General features: G+C 36.1%; 1 protein-coding gene across 2 annotated transcripts in view; it reads right to left on the bottom strand.

Moving 5' to 3' along the window:
- The window catches only part of Abcb7 (ATP binding cassette subfamily B member 7), a 118,027-nt gene extending 98,572 nt beyond the window's left edge, over positions 1–19,455 (bottom strand). For both annotated transcript variants that reach the window (XM_046462130.1, XM_046462129.1), the window contains exon 1: positions 19,269–19,455. In XM_046462130.1, coding sequence (XP_046318086.1) covers positions 19,269–19,436 — 168 coding nt within the window. In that variant the 5' untranslated portion in view covers positions 19,437–19,455. The remainder of the gene's footprint in view (positions 1–19,268) is intronic.
- Between the last annotated feature and the right edge of the window lie 560 nt (positions 19,456–20,015).

The following is a 20,015-nucleotide window of genomic DNA, read 5'->3' on the forward strand; positions in this document are numbered from 1 at the left end:
TAGGCCAATGGAACAGAATACAGAGCCCAGAAATAAACCCTCATGCATATAGTGAAATGATGCTTGATGAGGATGCTAACAATACACAGTGGGGAAAAAACAGTCTCTTCAACAAATTGTGCTGGGAAAAATGGGTATATACATGCAAAAGAATGAAATGGGACTCTTATCATACACCATGTACAAATATAGACTCAACACAGATTAAAATCAAATGTAAGACCTATACTAAAAAACTTACAGAAGATTACAGGGGGAAGACTGTATGAAATAGAATTTTGGCAATTATTTCTTGGATATGACAACAAAAATAAAAATTAATAGGAGTACATCAAACCTAAAAACTTCTGCACATTAAAAGACAAATTATCCAATGGGGAAGGATCAATTGGCCATAATTCTGGGTTTAATTCTGAGCTTTTAATTCTATGCCACTGGTCTATCCTTAAATTGATAACCACACCTTCAATTACTGTAGCTCTGCAGTAGGCTTTCAAATCAGAAAGTGTGAGTCTTCCAAAGTAAGGATATTAATTCCATATCAGATACATAAATTGCAAATATCAACACTGTATATACAGCCTGCCTGTTAGTCAGTTAGTAGCTGTCTGGGTTATCAGATTGGCTACTGGGGTAGGTACTGCAGTGCTTGTGTACAAGCAATCCTTATTTTACTTAATAACAACCCCCAAGCACAAAAGTAGTAATGCTGGCAATTTGGATATGCCAAGGAAAAAACCTTAAAGTGCTACCCCTAGGTAAAATGTTGAACTTTTGACAAGCACGCTAAGATAATTCCAAGGAGAAAGAACAGTATCTTCAATAAATGGTGCTGAGACAATTGGATATCCACGTGCAAAAGAATTTAGGCTCAAAAAGGGGGGATCCTCCTGACCTTAGCTTTGGCAGTGGAAGAAACGCATAAGAAGATTCTCAACATCATTAGTCATTAGGAAAATGCAAATCAAAACCACAGTAAGGTACTAATTCTTATCTATTAGGATGGCTACACTAAAAAATAGAAACAAACACGCTCACACACATAAAAATAATACAGAAAATAAAAAGTGCTGTCAGAAGTGTGGAAAAAATGGAACCTTAAACATTGCTATTAGGGATGCAAGTGGTTCACTGCTGTGGAAAATAGTTTGGCAGTTCCTCAGTAAGTTAAATATAGAATTACCTCATGACCCTGCGATTCCAGTCTGAGGTATATACCCAAAATAATGGAAAACAGGTACTCAAAATACAAACAAACTATATGAACATGCTTGTTAATGATGGCACTATTCACAATAGCCAAAAGGCTTGAAGTAGTTCAAATGTCCTCTCCAGAAGAATGGATTAAAAAACTGTGGTATGTAAGTACAAAACAGTTATCCAGTTACAAAAATTGAAGTAATAATGCATGCCACAAAATAGATGAACCTCTGAAACATTATGCTTAGTGAAAGAAAAGAGAACACAGAAGGCTATGTATTATATGATTCCATTTACATGGAATGTATGAGACAGATAAATTTACAGAGATGGGTTGCCAGGGGCTAAAGGGAGAAAGGAATAAAGACAAACTGCTCAACAGATAAGAAATTTTACTTTGAAGTGATAGAAATATTTTGGAAGTACTCAAAGGTACTGGTTTTACAACTGGGAATTTACTAAATGCCAATGAATTTTTCACTTGAAAGTGGTTAACTTTATATTGTGTAAATTTCACCTCAGTGCTTTAAAAAAGTGATCTATGACAGAATTATATCAAGAGTACTTAATTATAAGTATCAAATGAAATCTGACACATATTTCTGAAGATAGTTTATCAAATAAAATAATCGTAATTTTTCCCCAAAAACTAGATTTAACGGTCTCACAGGTCTCATGTGATATTAATGGTTAACATCACTAATTGTAAAGCATACAAAATTTTAGTAGCAAGACCAGGAAATACACTTGTTCGTGGATAATGATGGTCCCTAGAACTTGAAAACTGATATTTTTAAAAATATATAGTCATCCAGCAAACCAATCTTGGTTTCTAAATACCATTTTCCAATACAAGGTACAAGGTTCCTTGAAAAAAGACTGATTGGAGGGTTAGGTCAGAGAAAATGTAAAATGAACCTGGAATTTCATGTGATGCCAGAAAGTAAAGAAGAACCTGAAAAAAAGTTGGGGGGAATGACCAAAGGATTCAGGAGCCAATCTTAAGGCACTCCCAATGGCCTAAAGCTAGAACAACAGAACAACAAAATAATGAGCGTGCTAGATCAACATCTATGGGTCCATCCTGTAATAAATAAGTCCACAATTACATGAGGGAGAAGGAACAATTCTTCCTATAGAAAAATTCCAATTAAGAAATACAGAAGGAATGAGGGAAAGAGAAAAATGTAATTAAGCAAACACTACAATAATAATTGCTATAGACAAGATCCACTAATGCATACTAAAATTAACTAGTGAAAGTTAAGGGGGAAAAATGATATTTGCACACTCTCAAAGAATCTCTCCCAAAGTGTTTTTCATTATAAAGAGGGAAAGAGTAATTTTCAATGCAGAAACGCAGGAGGCACCACTTTAACCAAGTGAGGGTCATCAACATCACCAGGAATAAGATTTATCAACATCACATACCCCCAATAGGATACATTAAGAAGGACACAGCATAATTTCTTAAGACTGCTTACAACATTATAATATGGCTTCTACCTCCATATTACCACTGAAACTGCTTCATATTGCCAAATTCAAACACTTCACATATTCATCTTATGTATCACCTCTGTGGTATAACATTATTAATGATTCCTAACTTTCTGAAGACCCTTTTCCCTTAGCTTCTAGCATACCAATCTATTCCACTTTATTAACCTCTCTGGCACTACTGATTCTTCTTAAACATTTCCTTCCCTTTAGATACTGATGAGTTCAGGGGCTAGGAATGTAGCTTGGTGGTAGAGTTCTTGCTTAGCAAGCATAAGGTCTTTGGTTCAATTCCCAGTAAAATGTGCCCCACGCATGTGCACTTACACATACATGCAAATATTGATGGTTTCAGGAGATTCTTCCTTGGCCCTCTATTTTTTTCTCATCCTATAAAGTCCCCAGAAATTATCCATTACCACCCCAAAATAAATAAATAAATAAACAAAACACCTCCAAGACAATGACTCTCAAACTTTACACCTTAAGCCCAGACCTCTTCCTTGAGTACTTACCCTATATATGAGACATTTTCACCATATCTCAAGCAGCTTAAACTCTATATCACCTAAACTGAATGAGCTTATTTTTTCCATCTATTCTAATTCCCCACCACATGAACTGCTCCTCCCTATCTTAATTCACAGCATCAGTATCCACCCAGCTGTCTAGGCTAGAAACTTAGGAGCTATTCCCTATTCTTCTTTACCCTTTGTATCAAACTAATCATTAACTCTTGCAGCTTTACCTTCTGAACATCTCCAAAATCAACACCATAACTCTCCCTAAGACCTTGTCCCTTCTCTCCAATATTACTATAAACACTCTATGTTACTTACAAACAAAATGTCTCCACATTTCCAATCTTGTCTACCTACAATCCACCCTCCAATCTTCAAATTTTCCAAAGAAGACCTGTTATTTACCATTTCATCCCCCTAAAATACCCTTTCTCCACCTACCCACCAGGCCAACATCTACCTACAAGCCTTTATTGACTATCTACAAATTTTTCATCTGGAAAATCTTTCCTGACCTCTCTAGATTGAAGGTGTTTCTCCATTTCTGGGCTCCCATAAAATCTAGTACACAGCTCTATGAAAGCAATTCCCACACCTTACTTGGATTGGTTTATCTGTTTTCTCCTTAAAAATCTTAATTTCTTAATAGCCTAATCATATGAGCTGTATAGGCAGTCTCTACAAAGATTGTATTTTATTAAAGAATCATGGTAAACCAAAATTGTATGACCTTGTCTGCCAGCGTCTACCAAATGGCAGGTGCTAAATCAAAGTAAAAATGGCTTAATTCAATACCCAGCACCCCAAAAATGGCTTAAGATGATAGTGGCATTTCTTTTGTAAATATAGAACTGTTAGGTGGTAATAAAGCCTAAAAGAATAGTATGATTTTACTACTTTTGAATGTATGACAATATTCTAAGCTAATAATATATGAAGATCAGCTTAAAAGACAGTTTTTAAATTTACATATAGGTTTATTTTAAAAGCTTTAATCTAGCTATTCATCAAGGTAATTGATCTGGGTACACAAAAGGTCAACTAAATAGGAAGTAAAATTCATCAATGAAAATTGTGACTGTAGAGCTAACAAGATGAAGGGAAAGAAATAACTCAAAAGACCTGTATTAGAGTTTTAGTTCTGTCACTAATTAGCTGGAGCGTAACTGAACTACTTGAGAGGAATTCAAAATGGAAATAAATATAATAGCCTAACCATATGAGCTGTATAGGCAGTCTCTACAAAGATTGTATTTTATTAAAGAATCATAGTAAACCAAAATTGTATGGCGAATTTTAAAGGACTTAATAATTCACAAAGTACTTTTACATGTATCATTGCTCCAGAATTGTGGGAAATTAGTAAGGTAAATCTTATTCAAATGCTCATTTTGTAGTCTAAACACACTGAGACTGAGATAAAGTAACTAAGGGAAGGGAATACTCTCCTGCTTCTAAACCCTGCCCTTTTTCCATGGTACAAAAATATTTGTTGACAAGTCCTAAAAAGTCTCATGACAGGCAGTGCAGGTCCTTATCACTTCTCTCCTATATTACTTCAATATCCTCCTAACTTATGATGCCCCTATCTACAATTCCTGTCTATTTCTAATCTGTCCTTCAAACTGCAGCCAGAAGCACATTCCTGAAACAAATTTGAAAATGTCATCCCTTATTTAATATTAGCCATCCCTCAGTATCCAGGGAGGATTAGTTCCAAGACACCACCCATACCACAATCGAGTCTCTTATATAAAATGGCATAGTATTTTCATAAAATATACACATATCCTCACATATATTTTAAATCACCACTAGATTACTTTTAGTGCCTAATACAATGTAAATGCTACATAAAGAACTACAATATTGTGTTGTTTAGGGCAATGACAAAAAAGTCTATATATATTCAATATAGATGCAATTTTTGTCCTGAACTATTTTGATCTGCAAATGATTGAATCTATGATGCAGAACCCAGGGATATGGAGCATCTACTATACTTTATAGACTAGACATGTCCAAAAGAACTTTCTGTGATGACAGAAATATTCTATTATCAGCTTGTATGGTCAAATACAATAGCCACTTAGTCACATATGGCTGCTTAGCATTTAAATTATGTCTAATGTGACTAAGCTACTGTTTTTAATGAATTTAAATAGAAATTTAAATAGTTACATGTAGCTAATACCTACTATACTAGACAGTGAAGCACTAATATGGAGCCTTTATTTTATTTCCTGATCCATGAGAAAAACCACTAAGTAAGTAGAGACAGAAAATGTGAAATTTTAAATTATTTTGTAAACTAAAAACATTGTAAAAATAGCTAGTACTATTATAAGTATAGGTTACACCAAAGTGCTAGCATAGCTGTCTCTTTCTTTCTTTCTTTCTCTTTTTTTTTCTGTATTTCCTAATCTTTCAATAGTGGGTATGTACTGTTTTGGTAACTCTTTTAAATATAAGAACCTGTTTTGAAAAAAGAAAGCTAAGTATATATAGCTTTGTATTAGGCAGAATCAAATACAGTAAGCAGAATGCCTGTGTTACAGAGTAGAAGAAACCACTGAAATGAACAAAAAAACACGGGGCCTCAATCTTTAAAGAATCCTACAATAAAATAACAATGAAAAATTGGTTAAATCTAAAAGCAGCAGAATATTTCCAGGAAAACATTGCAAACATGTTAAAGACCTTTTCACATTATACAAAATAATCATTGAGTCACATACAGGGATGTTAATATGTATTACTAGTAGACAAAGTGAACTAGACTTCCAATAAATGAATATATTAACACAACCTAAAAAAGGACAGTTCACCAACTGAAAAGATTAAAAAAGATTTTTTTCTATTATAAAGACAAATATATACCAGGCTTGGTAACCCATGCCTGTAATCCCAGCTATTTGAAAGGCCTAGGCAAGAGAATCACAAGTTCGAGGCCAGTCTGGGCAACTTAACGAGACCCTGTCTCAAAATAAAATTTTAAAAAGGTGGGGGGAGGGATGGCTGGGATGTAGCTCAGTGGTAGAGTAACATGAGTAAGGCCCTGGGTTCACTCCCAAGTACTACCAAAAACAAAAATACAGAAGAAAGAAAAAACACAAGTATATCAAACTTTGCCTAGTTATCTAAAATATCACGGTACAGTTTGTCTTCTAGCTTCCAAACCCATCCTCTCTTCCAGAGGTAAGCACCATTGCCAATTTGGAGTACATCCTTCCAGTTTTCTTTGCATTTACATGCATGTGCGCGCGCGCGCACACACACACACGCGCACACACACACACACACAGTTATGGGCTAAATTGTGTCCCACACTTCCAAAATTCATATTTTTGAAGTCCTAATTTTCAGTATTTTATAACATAACTGCTTTTGGATATAGATCCTTACATGAGGCAATTAAAAAGTTAAATGAGGTCTTTATGGTGGGCCCCAATCCAATATAACTAGTGTCCTTCTAAGCAGAGATCAGGATACACACACACACAGAGGAAACCACATACCTGATCCTCTTGAAACTACATGCAAAATAAAGTGTGTGTTGGTGCATTTTTCTAAGGAGAGAGTCCATGGCTTTTATTAGTCTCAAAGGGTCTAGTGCTGTAAATGAAAAGCTTATAACACTGTTATGAACTTTGGCTTCCCCCTACTAATCTTAATAACTAATTCAAATCAATGTGTCAATGGCTTAAAGAATGTTATTTATTCAACTATCTGATTGATGAGTCCTTTGAATTACTCCTCTCAATTCCCCACTGCCATTTTCAAACTAAGACTTTTATATTTCTATTCCTTATCATTTATAGTCTATGTAAACTTCACCTTTATTCACAACTTTTATAATACTGCTATTGTTCTTCACTAGGTGACCTTAAAACCTATGCTTACTTTCCTAGGTGATTTCAGAACTTATTTTACTTTTTCCTCCATGTTACTACCATCTCTCCAATAATAACAAATACTAAATTTGTCATCAGTCTCAATTTTTCTACTCCTATCCTTAGATCTACAAGTGCCATGAGAAGAGGCAGAAAAATACAAATTTGTGCCATTAAAAGTTCATACAAGGTGAGCACGGTGGCGCATGCCTATAATCCCAGTGGCTTGGGAAGCTGAGATGGGAGGATCTCAATTTCAAAGCAAGCTTCAGTAAAGGTAAAGCACTAAGCAACTCAGTGAGACCCTGTCTCTGAATGAAATACAAAGTGGGGCCGGGGATGTGGCTCTGTGGTTGAGTAACCAGTTTAATCCCTGGTATACCCCCCTCCCCCCCAAAAAATTCATACTTCCACTTTGCCAACATTGCTTCTGAAAAGCTTATTACTACCAATAAAACAGACTCACAAAGAGGCACTATATACAAAGAGCACGTCCCAATAAATTAGAGTTGGGAAACACCTTAGTGATCTGGTAGCCAAATATTATTCATTTACAGAATCAGAGATCCTAAAGAACAAATGCATTAATTAAAGAAGTTAATAAAAAATAAAAATTTAGCTTAGATGTTCCAGGGTCCTGGCCCAATGATCATTCCACTATGACATGCTGTGCCCTTTGAACACCAGTTGTTTTAACCTCATTAATATTTTAAAATCAAAATGTTTTAAATTATCTGTATTTTCTTTATAGTAAGACTAAATTATTATTGGCTCAGACCCCTTAATAGTATTCAATATCATTCCTCTGTAGCTTATTAGGTGAAAATGACACAGGGGAACAATTAAAAGCTTTACTGAAATCAAAATAGACTGTACTTTTAAGTGCACTGTCACTCTCAAGAAGAACTGAATAAATTCTATATATCTTATTCTTCTTAAAATCAAGCTGGCTATTTCCTAACAGCTTTTGTTTTTGTAATGATTGCAAATTATTGTTTATTGATTTGTTCAAGTATCTCCTAATACCAGAGCCAAGACTAAAATCCAACTCTTATGATCACTGGTTTATCAATGTTCTTTCTGTAAGATTAACCATATTTAAAGTGAGTTGTGATCCTCAATGATACAAAGTCAGTTCTATCTTTAAGAAGATACCTATTTAAGTTATCATTAATGGTTATTTATTCTGCTTCTTAGAGGTTAACATTACACAATGTATGCATGTATTAAAACATCACATGGCACCTCATAATTAGGATAATTTTTATGTTTTCTTTTTTTCTTAATAACTTTATTTTATTTACTTATATTTATGTGGTGCTGAGGACTGAACTCAGTGCCTCACACATGCTAGGCAAGCACTCTACCACTGAGCCACAACCTCAATACCAATTTTTATGTTTTCATGTATCAGTTAAAAATAAATTTAAATGTAAATGTCTTTCTTGGTCTCCCAATAAAAGTACTATGCTATGTTATGGATATATTCACCCAGAACATCTATGTTTAAACAATCATCAATGTGATGGGTTAAGAGGTGGGGCCACTGGGAGGTGATTAGGGCATAAAATTGGAGCTCTTGTGAATGGGATTAGTGCCTTCAGAAGAGTCCCCACAGAGCTGCCTTGCCTTTTCCACCAGTGAGGACATAGTTAAAAGGCATCGTTCAGGAACCAAAGAGCAGGCACTCACCAGAAACCATCCAATTTATAGTATTTTATTACAAGAACCCAAATAGACTAAGATGATTAGTCTAAGAAATTATTTCTTGAAGCTGAAGATGTATGTCAGTGGTAGAGCACTTGCATAGCACATGCAAGGCCCTGTGTTCAACAACCAGCACTGCAAAGAGAAAAAAGAAATTCTTTCTTATATGCACATTAAATCCCTCTTCCTTCAACTTAACTCACCATCTTTATATCATAATTTAATGCCCCAGGTAGGGTCGGTATTACTCAACTGTTAGAAGGACAGCTTTTAACTTTAAGCAATCATCTTTCCTGTATTTTAAGTGTCACCAAATCTCCTCCTACCCTTTTGAGTTCCATGCTAAACCATCTATTTAAAGACACCCTTATTTTTTCCTGTAAGTTCTATTTTTCATTCTCAGTATATTTTTGGTCTGTTCAGTAATCACTGTAGTGATATGCACCTATGCTGGGAAAGTTAAACATGAACTAGGATCTCTAAAAAGTAGAGTAAGAAGATTATTTGCCTAATCATCATTATATTCCCACTTTGGTTAATATAAATGCTAAAAAAAAGTGGTCTTTTAACTTTCATCTGCTTGGTTAACTATCAGGAGTCAGTCAGAGATGAAAAGTGTAAAGAGGGAACTTACTATTAGAAGAAATTAACACTCCCATCCATTGTCCCTGAGGCCAGAGCCAACAAGTAAAAATAAACAGTTTCTATCCAAAACAACTACACAATGGTACAAAGTAAGCATGCTAAGAAAAAAGGTGTGTTAAACCTCACTGGGAATATCTCACACAAACCTAAGAGAAAGAATAGACTATTTTGCTGCATGTCAAAGGGCTTGAGCTGGTAAAAAACAAATGAAAATTCTGAATCTGGCATGAAAATATAAGCAGCTCCTTGAAACTACTCTCCAGCAACACTGGTAAAATTCTAAAAGAACAACCATTTGAAGTCCCTAGAAATGGTCCTGAGGGCATAAAGCAAATGAAATAACATTTATTGAAGAAAATATATGAAAGCTCCCAAGAACAGCAAGAGCCTGTGGTGATGAACCAGAACATACTCCCTGCCTTCCCGTCCCAGTTCAGTGATATGAAAAGTCCACTGGAGAGAGACATGGACCGCTCCCCTCAAGTTCCTATCTTCTAGGAAAGGCAGAACTGAAGCATTTCTCATTCTGCCCTCAGGGACTTGTTGCTGAATCTAAATTCTGGGTTACTGTGCCAAAAAGGAAAGAGCTCCCTTGTTCCACACATCCCCACTGGAACAATATAAGCTCTGCCTTGATGTGATACTTTTGAGAATAATGAGGCCTCATTTACCCTAGAGCTGGATTGTAAAATCTTGATTCTATACCAAGAGAGGCAAGCCACTGCTCCCACTTTCACCTGAACTCAGCTCCCCAAGTGAGAGTATAACTCAGAAATGTACCAATGTTTCCAACCTCAGTCTCCAGACTGTGACTCAGAGATTTTGTCTGGCAGGAGAAGGTGGTCCTAGAACAGGTAGCTCTTAATCTCTTCCCAGAAGAGTTGACTCATTTGCAACTCAGTGTGAAAAAGTTCAAGCCTTAAGTTTCTCTTAAAAGTGGAGGTTGTGGTGAAAAGCAATTGAAAGGAGACTGACTGGGGTAAAAATGGGAGTTCATAATCCACTTGAATCAAACGTACGAAATATGATATGTCAAGAGCTTTGTAATGTTTTGAACAACTAATAATAATAAATATATATATAAAAAAATTAAAAATAAAAAAAGAAAGGAGACTGACTAAATCATTGGACATAGAGGTTAAACTATAGGTAAGCTGGCTTGCCTAAAGAAAACCAATGAGGAAGACGACTGGAAGGCACTATCCTGGAGTCAGAAAGAAATTTTCAAACACAGACCTCAGCAACCACCCCTTAAGGGAAACTGACTTGTGCCCAAGGGCATGGTATGATCTACCAGCAATTAATGCGAGCACAACTGGGAGAGAGACAAAGACAGCCCTGCCCAAATCACTATCATCCGAGGGTGACCACAGGTACTCCCAAGGCTTTGCCTCTGAGAAGCAAGGTCAGAGGGTTAACAGAAGGGTGGGGAGTGACAGGGCAGAGGCAGCACTAAAATAATCCACCTAGTCTCTAAACAACAATAACCAAAAAAAGGCAAAACAAGCCCTAGGAGGGAGACCAGTACCCAGAATTGCTATATTATCTAAAATGTCCAGCTCCAAAAAATAGTTGTGAAATATGCTAAGAAACAGTAAAATATGACCCGGGGTAAAAGAGACAAAAGAAACTGTCTATGGATTTGAGCAGAAGTTATACTGAAGAGAGAAAGCTTTCAAAATCATCATAAATATGCTCAAAAATCAAAGGAAACCATGTCAAAGAAGCAAAGGAAGGTGTGATAACAATGTGGCGTTATAGGATATAATGAACAGAAAGTAATTATTTTAAATATAAATATGGGAGTTGAAAAGTACAGTAACTGAAGAATTCAGTAGAGGGGTTCAACAGTAGATTTGAACAGAGAAAAGAATTAGTGAAAGAAAAGACAGCTCAATAGAGATTCAATCTGCATAAGAGAGAGACAAAAGAGTGAAGAAAAATGAGCAGAGTCTCAGAAAAATATAGGACATTATTAAGCACACCAACAAATGCATGACAAGGGTACCAGAACAGAAGGAAAAGTAGAAGAAAAACCATTTGATGAGAAATGGCTGAAAACCCCCAAAGTTTATTAACTAGAATAAACACATACACATACAGGAAGCTTAACAAACTTTAAATAGGAAAAATACAAAGAGAGCCACAGAGACATAATTGTAAAACTACTGAACTCCTGAAAGAAGAAGAAAAAAAGAATTCTTACTAACAAAGGAACCTGAAGAATAATAGAATATTTCTTAAAGAAATAATAGAGGCCAGAAGGCAGTGGGTTAGCATATTCAAAAATGCTCAAAGAAAAAACTCTCAAGCAAGAATACTATATCCAATAAGATATTATTCAAAAATGAAAGTGAGACTTGCCAAGATGGTAGAATAAAGGCACCCAGCATTCACCTGCATTTCTTTAAAAAAATTTATTTTTTAGTCGTAGGTGAACACAATACCTTTATTTTATTTTTATGTGATGCTGAGGATCGAACCCAGTGCCTCACGCGTGCTAAGCAAGTGCTCTATCTCTGAGCCACAACCCCAGCCCTCACCTGCATTTCTATGAAACAGAATTAAAACAAGTGGAGGGTAGCTGCTCACTGAGGTAGATGATCATGGGAGAACACTGGAGTTCAACAGTGGAAAGAGTTGAAGAAATCCAGAGACATTGATTAGTGGAATAGTAAGTGATACAGAACGCCCCTGCACTGATTGCATGGAACCTTCGGTGGGTATAGAGGAGAAAACAGGCAAAGTCCCAGTGAACACCACTGGCATAGGACTGAACACACTGCAGAAATACAGGCTAAACAAACAATAGCCCTAAGATTCGCATGAGGAACCAGTATGGAGAAGTTCTCTGCATTTCCCAGCATATGTTGATAGTACTTTAACCAGGAGCCATCCTGAGAAATGCCCTATTGTTTGAATTTGCTGCTTTTGGAAATATCATGTGGGAGAACAAAGGCACTTCCCTTTGGAATCAGTGATTTACCAGGCCATCTATCAGTCTAGGGGAGTGAGCAATCACCTGTTGACGGTGCACAGGAAATAGAAGTGGGAAAATCAAAATCATGGGCATTGGGATCATGCAGAACTTGCTGATATCCCTTCCAACAAAGATCTTTGAGAATACATAGCATCCCTCTGCCCTCAGGTTAGGACAGGGCATACTGCAGAACCAGTTTCAGCCCTATACTCCAAGTGTACAGATTTGCACAGAAGATTTGAGAGATCTGCATTCTGTGCTGGCTTTCTGAAATACCCCAGCAAAAACATCTACCCTGTTCTTGGAGTGCATAAGACCCAAATGCTCTGAAGAGATTTTGTTTTCTAAGTTCTGCCTTCTGCCCTAGCTTGTTCCAGCATACAAAGAAGCTGAGAGGTATTCCAACTGACTTCAGCTACAAATCCATTCCATTAGTCACCTGATTAGCACCACAAAAAAAGAAAGGGGAATATGAGAAACCCCCAGCCCTTGCTCTGTGCAGCGTAAAGATGAAGAGAAGCTCTGATCAGTATAGGCTGAGTTTTCACTCTTGCCTACTCATCAAAGCACCTCAGCAAAGAGGCTATTTTTATTAATACTTTTTTGTTGTTGATATTTTATTTCTCTCACTTCACTTCTTAGTGATATTTTTCTTCTTTTTCTTTCTTCTTCCAGTTTCTCATTTTTCCCTTATCTCCTGCTACATTTTTTCCTTCAATTTTTTTAGCTTTTCATTTTATTCAATATTATTTTCACCCTTTATTTTGGGTTTTTGATTGTGTTGCTGTTGTTTTTATTTGGTTTTTACTTTCTTTATCTGCTTTATTTCCTATTCTCTCTTCTGTTCTTGTGATGCTGGGGATTGAGCCCAGTATGTCCAGCACATTGAGCGGATGTGCTCCTGCTGAGCTACAATGCCCAGCCCAGCTCAGAGTAATTATATCTTGCTCTGGCCATGACCTAGGTCCACTCAAACCCTGGGAGATACTTCAAAAAGAACAGGAGAGATAAAAAAGAAAGGCAAGGGGAGATCTGAAGTCCTACTTCTCAACATTCATCCACATAGCAACAGCAGAGAAAAATAACACAACTGTTGTGGGCACCAAACCTATGAGGGACCTCAGCATCAGTCACTCCCAGACCTTATCAGATAGCACAATGCTGATAAACTAGAGGTGAGTGACACAGAAGGGGAGCAGTTATAGTGGCCCCTACCTCTCCCCAAGAAACAACTGGAATGACACCAATGTCTAAACAAAAGGAGAAAAATTTTAGACTCATTGCCACAATGGGAACAACCAATAGCAAAACTGCTTTCAAGTAACATAGCCAATATAAACAGAGCCTGAGGAAAACCCCCCAAACCTGATAAGAACTTCTATTCCCACTTTAGGAGTAACCATAGAGGTTGCACCCCACATATTCTGTTGTTTACACCACATCTGCCTGAACTATCACAGGGACTCCACTCTTACAAGACCTACAGAAAAAGAGGGTCACTCGAGCTCTGAACCAGTACACACTGTGTCAAAACTCACTAATCACAGCCAAAGAAGCCACAAGGAAACGACAGTATGAAGTCCAATTGAAATTCAACTCAACACTACACAACAAATGGATATCCCAGAACACATCACCAAGAGAAGGCTGCTTATTAAGGTCCTTGTATATAAGTGAAAGAGACACCCATCCCAACAGATGTACAAATCTCAACATAGAAACACAATAAATATGAAAATTTTTTAGGCAATATGACACCTCAAAAGTTCATAACTCTAGTGACATGTGCCAAAGATATCAAAGGGGATGAAATGCCAAAAAATTCAAAAGAATTATCTTTAAAAAGCTCAATGAAGGGCTGGGGTTGTGACTCAGTGGCAGAGTGCTTGCCTTGCACCTGTGAGGCACTGGGTTCAATCCTCAACACCACATAAAAATAAACAAAATAAAGATATTGTGTCCATGTATAAGTAAGAAAAAAATTTTTAAAAAGCTCATTTTGGCTGGGGTTGTGGCTCAGGGGTAGAGCACTCTGCCTAGCCCGTGTAAGGCCCTGGGGTCGATCCTCAGCACCACATAAAAATAAATAAATAAAATAAAGGTTAAAAAAAAAGCTCAATGAAATCCAAGAGAATACTAATAAACAGGTGAATAAATACTAGAGAATACTAATAAACAGGTGAAAGACAATTAAGATTATGGATGAGCATTTCAGTAATAGAGGTTTTCAAAATGAACCAAATCAAAATTATAGAAATGAAAAGCTCAATAAGTCAGATTAAACAAAAGACTCAGTTGAAAGCCTCAACAACATATTAGATCAATCAGAAGAATATCAGAGCTTGAAAACAACTCTGCCACAACAGTACATTTAAAAAAAAGTAAAAAATATTTTAAATAATAAAACACACAAGATCTCCTGCCATTAAAAGATCAAATTAGCCAGGCACAGTGCTGTATACTTGTAATCCCACCAACTTGGGAAGCTGAGGCCAGAGGATCACAAGTTCAGCAATTTAGTGAGACCCTGTCTCAAAATAAAAAATAAAAAGGCCTGGGGAAAAAGGGCTGGGATGTGGCTAAGTGATTAAATGTCCCTAGGTTCAATCCCAGTACAAAAAATAAATAAATAAATAACACTTAGGGGCTAGGGTTGTGATTCAGTAAGAGAGTGCTTGGCTAGCATGCATGAGGCACTGGGTTCAACTCTCAGCACCACATAAATATAAAATAAAGATATTGTGTCCACCTAAAACAAAATATAAATATTTTTTAAAAAATACAGTCCGAAAATTAATCTAAAAAAAACACCCTAAGCTATGGGTGTATTGGTCATCAAGCATGTGTTTAGCATGAATTAGGCTAAGTTCACTCCCCTCCATCAAACAAAAGCACAACAAAAACAATAACCTAATTAAAAAAACACACAAAGGATATGAATAGGCATTTTTCCAGAGATAAACAAATGGTCAAAAAGCAAACTGAAAAATACCTAATATCTTTAGTCATAAAGGAAATAAAAATCAAAACCAAGATGTGATGCCATCTCACATGCACTAGGATAGTTATAAGCAAAATCAGATAAAAAGTTTTAGTGAGAACATGGAAAAATTGGAACTATCATATGTTTCTGGTGGAAATATAAAGTGTGTAACCACTTTGAAAAACCAGTCTGGCAGTCCCTTCAACAATTCAACAGTTATTAAATGATTTGGCAATTCTACGGAAGTATGGAATATGAATATCTCAAGGAATTAAAAACTTATGTTTGTACAAAAACTAATATATTTATGTTTATATAGCAGCATTAGTCATAATAGCCAAAACATGAAAACAACCCAAATGTCTATCAATTGATGAATGAATAAAGAAAATATTGTATATCAATACCATGGACCATTATTTGACCATGAGAAGGAATGAAGTACTTATATAGGCCATAATATGAATAAATGTAGAAAACATAATGCTAAGTAAAAGAAGCCAATCAAAAAAGACCAATTATATAATTCCATTCATATGAACTATCCAGAATAGACATTATATACATACACAGAATGAACATAGATTAGTGGTGGCTTAGGGGTAAGGAGGATAGGAGGAGGGGTTATAGAAAGGTCACAACCAAAGGGTATTAGGTTTCTTTTTGAGTTAATAAAAATGCAAAAATTGTGCCAATGGTGATATGTAAAACTGAATACACTAAAATTCATTAAATGGCACATTTAAATAAGTGAAATATATGGCATATGAATTATAACTCAATAAAGATGTTACAAAAAATAAATGAAGAAATGTACAACCAGTATTGGGATCAACAGTCAAGAAGTCTTTGAACTCAGCTTTAAGATACTGAGGAGAAACTATATGATATCTCAGTTTACATATTAATGAAATAAACCCAAAATTCTATCATTCAAAATTTACAAAATTTTTAATATTAAATGATGCAGTAGACTGGCAGCTGTATAATAAATCATACAATTTAAATCTTATATGAAATATTCCAATTTAAGAATAATTTTTGTTTAAGGTGTTTCTCTCTAATAAAAGTGCTCTAGTAATTATCTTTATTAGTCAACATTTATTGTGTCCTTAGTAACTGCCAGAGTCCTTTTAACCCTTAAATAAGTACCTGACACACAGAAGGCAATAAATGAAAGGCCCTGAAGGCTGTCATTTATCCATATTGGCACTTAGTTTCCTCATTTGCAAAATTAGAAGGGCTGGATATAACACTCTATAGCAGCACTGTCTGAGAGAACTTTCCATGATGCAAAAACCAACTCTAAGTGCATCAGTGACCTAGGAATTAGACTAGAAACCCTACACATACTAGAAGAAAATAAAGGCCCAACACTTCAATATATTGGCTCAGGAACTGACTTCCTTAACAAGATTCCTAAAGTGCAAGAAGTAAAATAAAAACTCAATAAATGGGATGGCATCAAACTAAAAAGCTTCTTCACAGCAAAGCAAACAATCAAGAACCTGAAGAGAAAGCATACAGAATGGGAGAAAATCTTGGCCACCCGAATCTCAGATAGACCATAAATATCCAGAATGTATAAAGAACTCAAAAACTTAACACCAGAAAAAAAAAAAAAAACCACTTAATAAATGGGCAAAGGAACTGAACAGACACTTCTCAGGAGAAAAAAAATGGATGGTCAACAAATATATGAAAAAATGCTCAACATCTCTAGCAATTACAGAAACACAAATTAAAACTACACTGAGATTTCATCTCATTCCAGTCAGAATGGCAATTATCAAGAACACAAGAAAAAAATAAATGTTGGCAAGGATGTGGGGAAAAGGGTAAGCACATAAATTGTTGGTGGGACTGCAAATTGGTGCAACCACTCTGAAAAGCAGTATGGAGATTCCTCACAAAACTAGGAATGGAACCACCCTTTGATTCAGTTATCTCACTCCTCAGTATATATCCAAAGAATTTAAAATTAGCATACTACAGGGATGCAGCTACATCAATGTTTATAGCAGCACAATTTGCAACAGCTAAGCTATGGAGCCAACCTAGGTGCCCTTCGATAGACGAATGGATAAAGAATTTCTGGTATATATACACAACGGAATATTACTCAACCATAAATAATGACTTTATGACATTTACCAGTAATTGGATGGATCGGGAGACTATCATGCTAAGTAAAATAAGCTAATCCCAAAAAACCAAAGGTGAAATGATGTCACTGATATGTAGAAACTAAACCACAATAAGGGAGAAGAGGAGAAGAGAAGTTCAATAGATTAGACAAAAGGGAATGAAGGGAAGGGAGGGCGAATAGGAATAGGGAAGACAATAGAATGAATCTAACTTAAATTTCCTATGTACATATATAAAAAAATACCTAAGTGAATCCCATCATATACACTCATAAGAAAAAGATATATTCCATGCTTGTATAATTATACCATAATGGATTCTACCATCATGTATAATTTTAAAGAACCAATAAAAAAATTTTTAAAAGAATATTCTGAGATGATGGAAGAAATGTTCATTACCTGTGTCATCTGATACAATAGCTACTAGGCATATGTGACTACTGAGCCTTTGAAATGTGGCTAATGCAACTGAGTAGTTAAAATGGATAACCACATCAAGCTAGTGGTTACCTTACTACACAGCACAGCTGTTTAAAAAGCACTAGTTTCTTTTCTACAAAATTTCATCTAAAAGTGCCGATCTAACCCACTGACATGATTTCACAACACTACACTAAAATTTCCTTCCAGATCTGAAATATTATGCAATATACTAATGACAAATGTTTGAGGTGATGGATATACCATTTCCATGATCTGATCATTACACATTGCGTACATGTGTTGCAATATCACCCTATTCCTTATAAATATATACAATTGTGTGACAACTAAATATTATTTTTAATTTTGGAAGTTGGGGACATGAAATATTCATTGACAATCAAAAATCGTTTCTCAAACAAAGCTGACAATACTTTAAAGTGATACCGATGAACAAGAGGTGAAAATGAAATTTTTTTGTCAATATATGGGAAATAAAGACAATACTCAAGTACAGATAACATTTTTAAAAACTGTCCTGAGAGATTATAATGCACACAAAAGTTAAAAGGCACTATAATCACTGTTTACATTCATAAATTAAGGAAAAACAGTCTTATGGCCTCCAAAGTGACTTGTGGTCACAGAATACTTCTGAATATTCAAAGGACCATCCTGTTTATATATGAATTTAGGGCGGTCTATGTTTTGGAAAGATAATTATGATTTTCACCTATCAAGGAGTACGCCTATCAGCAAGGGAATTAATTGATGCCAATTCAATTTTCCACTTGTTTATAGGTGGCTTCCTGTCATTTTACAGTGCCCTCCAAAATGCTACTTCTGAGTAAAATCCAAACTATAGGCAATTTTGAACCAAATTCCATTACTAACTTTAGAAAAAAGTACAGTCTTCTACTCATTTAGAAATGTAAGCAGGCTGGGAATGGTGCCTAGTTTTTTTACTATCAGAAAAAAAACTACAAATTCTATGAGACTCCAGCACTCCAGGTGCCCTCAGCCCGGAACCTCTGGCTTGATCCCTCTTTACTTTCCCTAAAGGTTTTTTTTTTTTTAACCCCTTTTTAAAATTACTCAGCTTAATTTCCTTCACTTACTGCTGCTTCAAGTTAGCCCTGAAAATGTTTTGTTTTGTTTTGTTTTTTTTCCTAAGTGCTCTCTCTCACCTGAAGTCATGAGAGCAACCTTTTTCCTATTAGGTCCCCTTGCCCTTCACCCTACTATTCCCAGTGAACGGCATCTCACCTGGTAGATTCGAGCGTTTCCTGAGGCGCCGCGATGATGTGACAGCCACCGCGGATCTGAGCGACGAACAGAGCCTAGAGACCGGATCAGAATCGCGGAATACCGGCGCTTTTCGAAAGCAGCCGCCGCGGCTGCCCAACGCCAAGAATGTATCGCGAGCAGCGCCATCTTGAGCGAGGAAAGAGGAACCGAGAGAAGAGGATTGTGGGACACTGGCGGACTGAGCGCGGCTTTCTTAATCTTCCCGCCCCTCCCCCTCGTTTTCCCAGCCCGACACCGGAAATAGCTTCTCTTTAAGACTCCAGTACTTCTGTTTAGCCTCTTTTGGCTCTTGCGCTGGACTTTATTTTTCTTTTTTTGGACTTTATTTTTCTTTTCCTAGGGTTGCCAGATAAAATATAGGATGCTCAGTTAAGTTTGAATTTCAGAAAGTAATTAATCACTTTTTGGTATAAATAAATGTGGCCCAAATATTACCTTTGATGGGGCTGGGTTTGTGGCTCAGTGGTAGAGTGCTTGCCTAGCATACTTGAGGCACTGGGTTTGATCCTCAGCACCACATAAAAATAAAATAAAGAGAAGTCAATGAAGGTAAAATAAGGTTTTTTTAAAATTATTACCTTTGGTAAATCCAGCAAACAAATCTTCTCCGTGGTTCCACTCTTACTGCCTCCAACTCAATGCTACACTCCACTCTCCACTTTCACTATGCATATTCTTTCTCCACTTTCCCAGTGCACTAACGCT

Source organism: Marmota monax, unplaced genomic scaffold (genome assembly GCF_021218885.2).
Source record: "Marmota monax isolate L192 unplaced genomic scaffold, Marmota_monax_Labrador192_F-V1.1 WCK01_AAM20220418_F8-fsc00192, whole genome shotgun sequence".
In the NCBI taxonomy this organism is placed as follows: Eukaryota; Metazoa; Chordata; class Mammalia; order Rodentia; family Sciuridae; genus Marmota; species Marmota monax.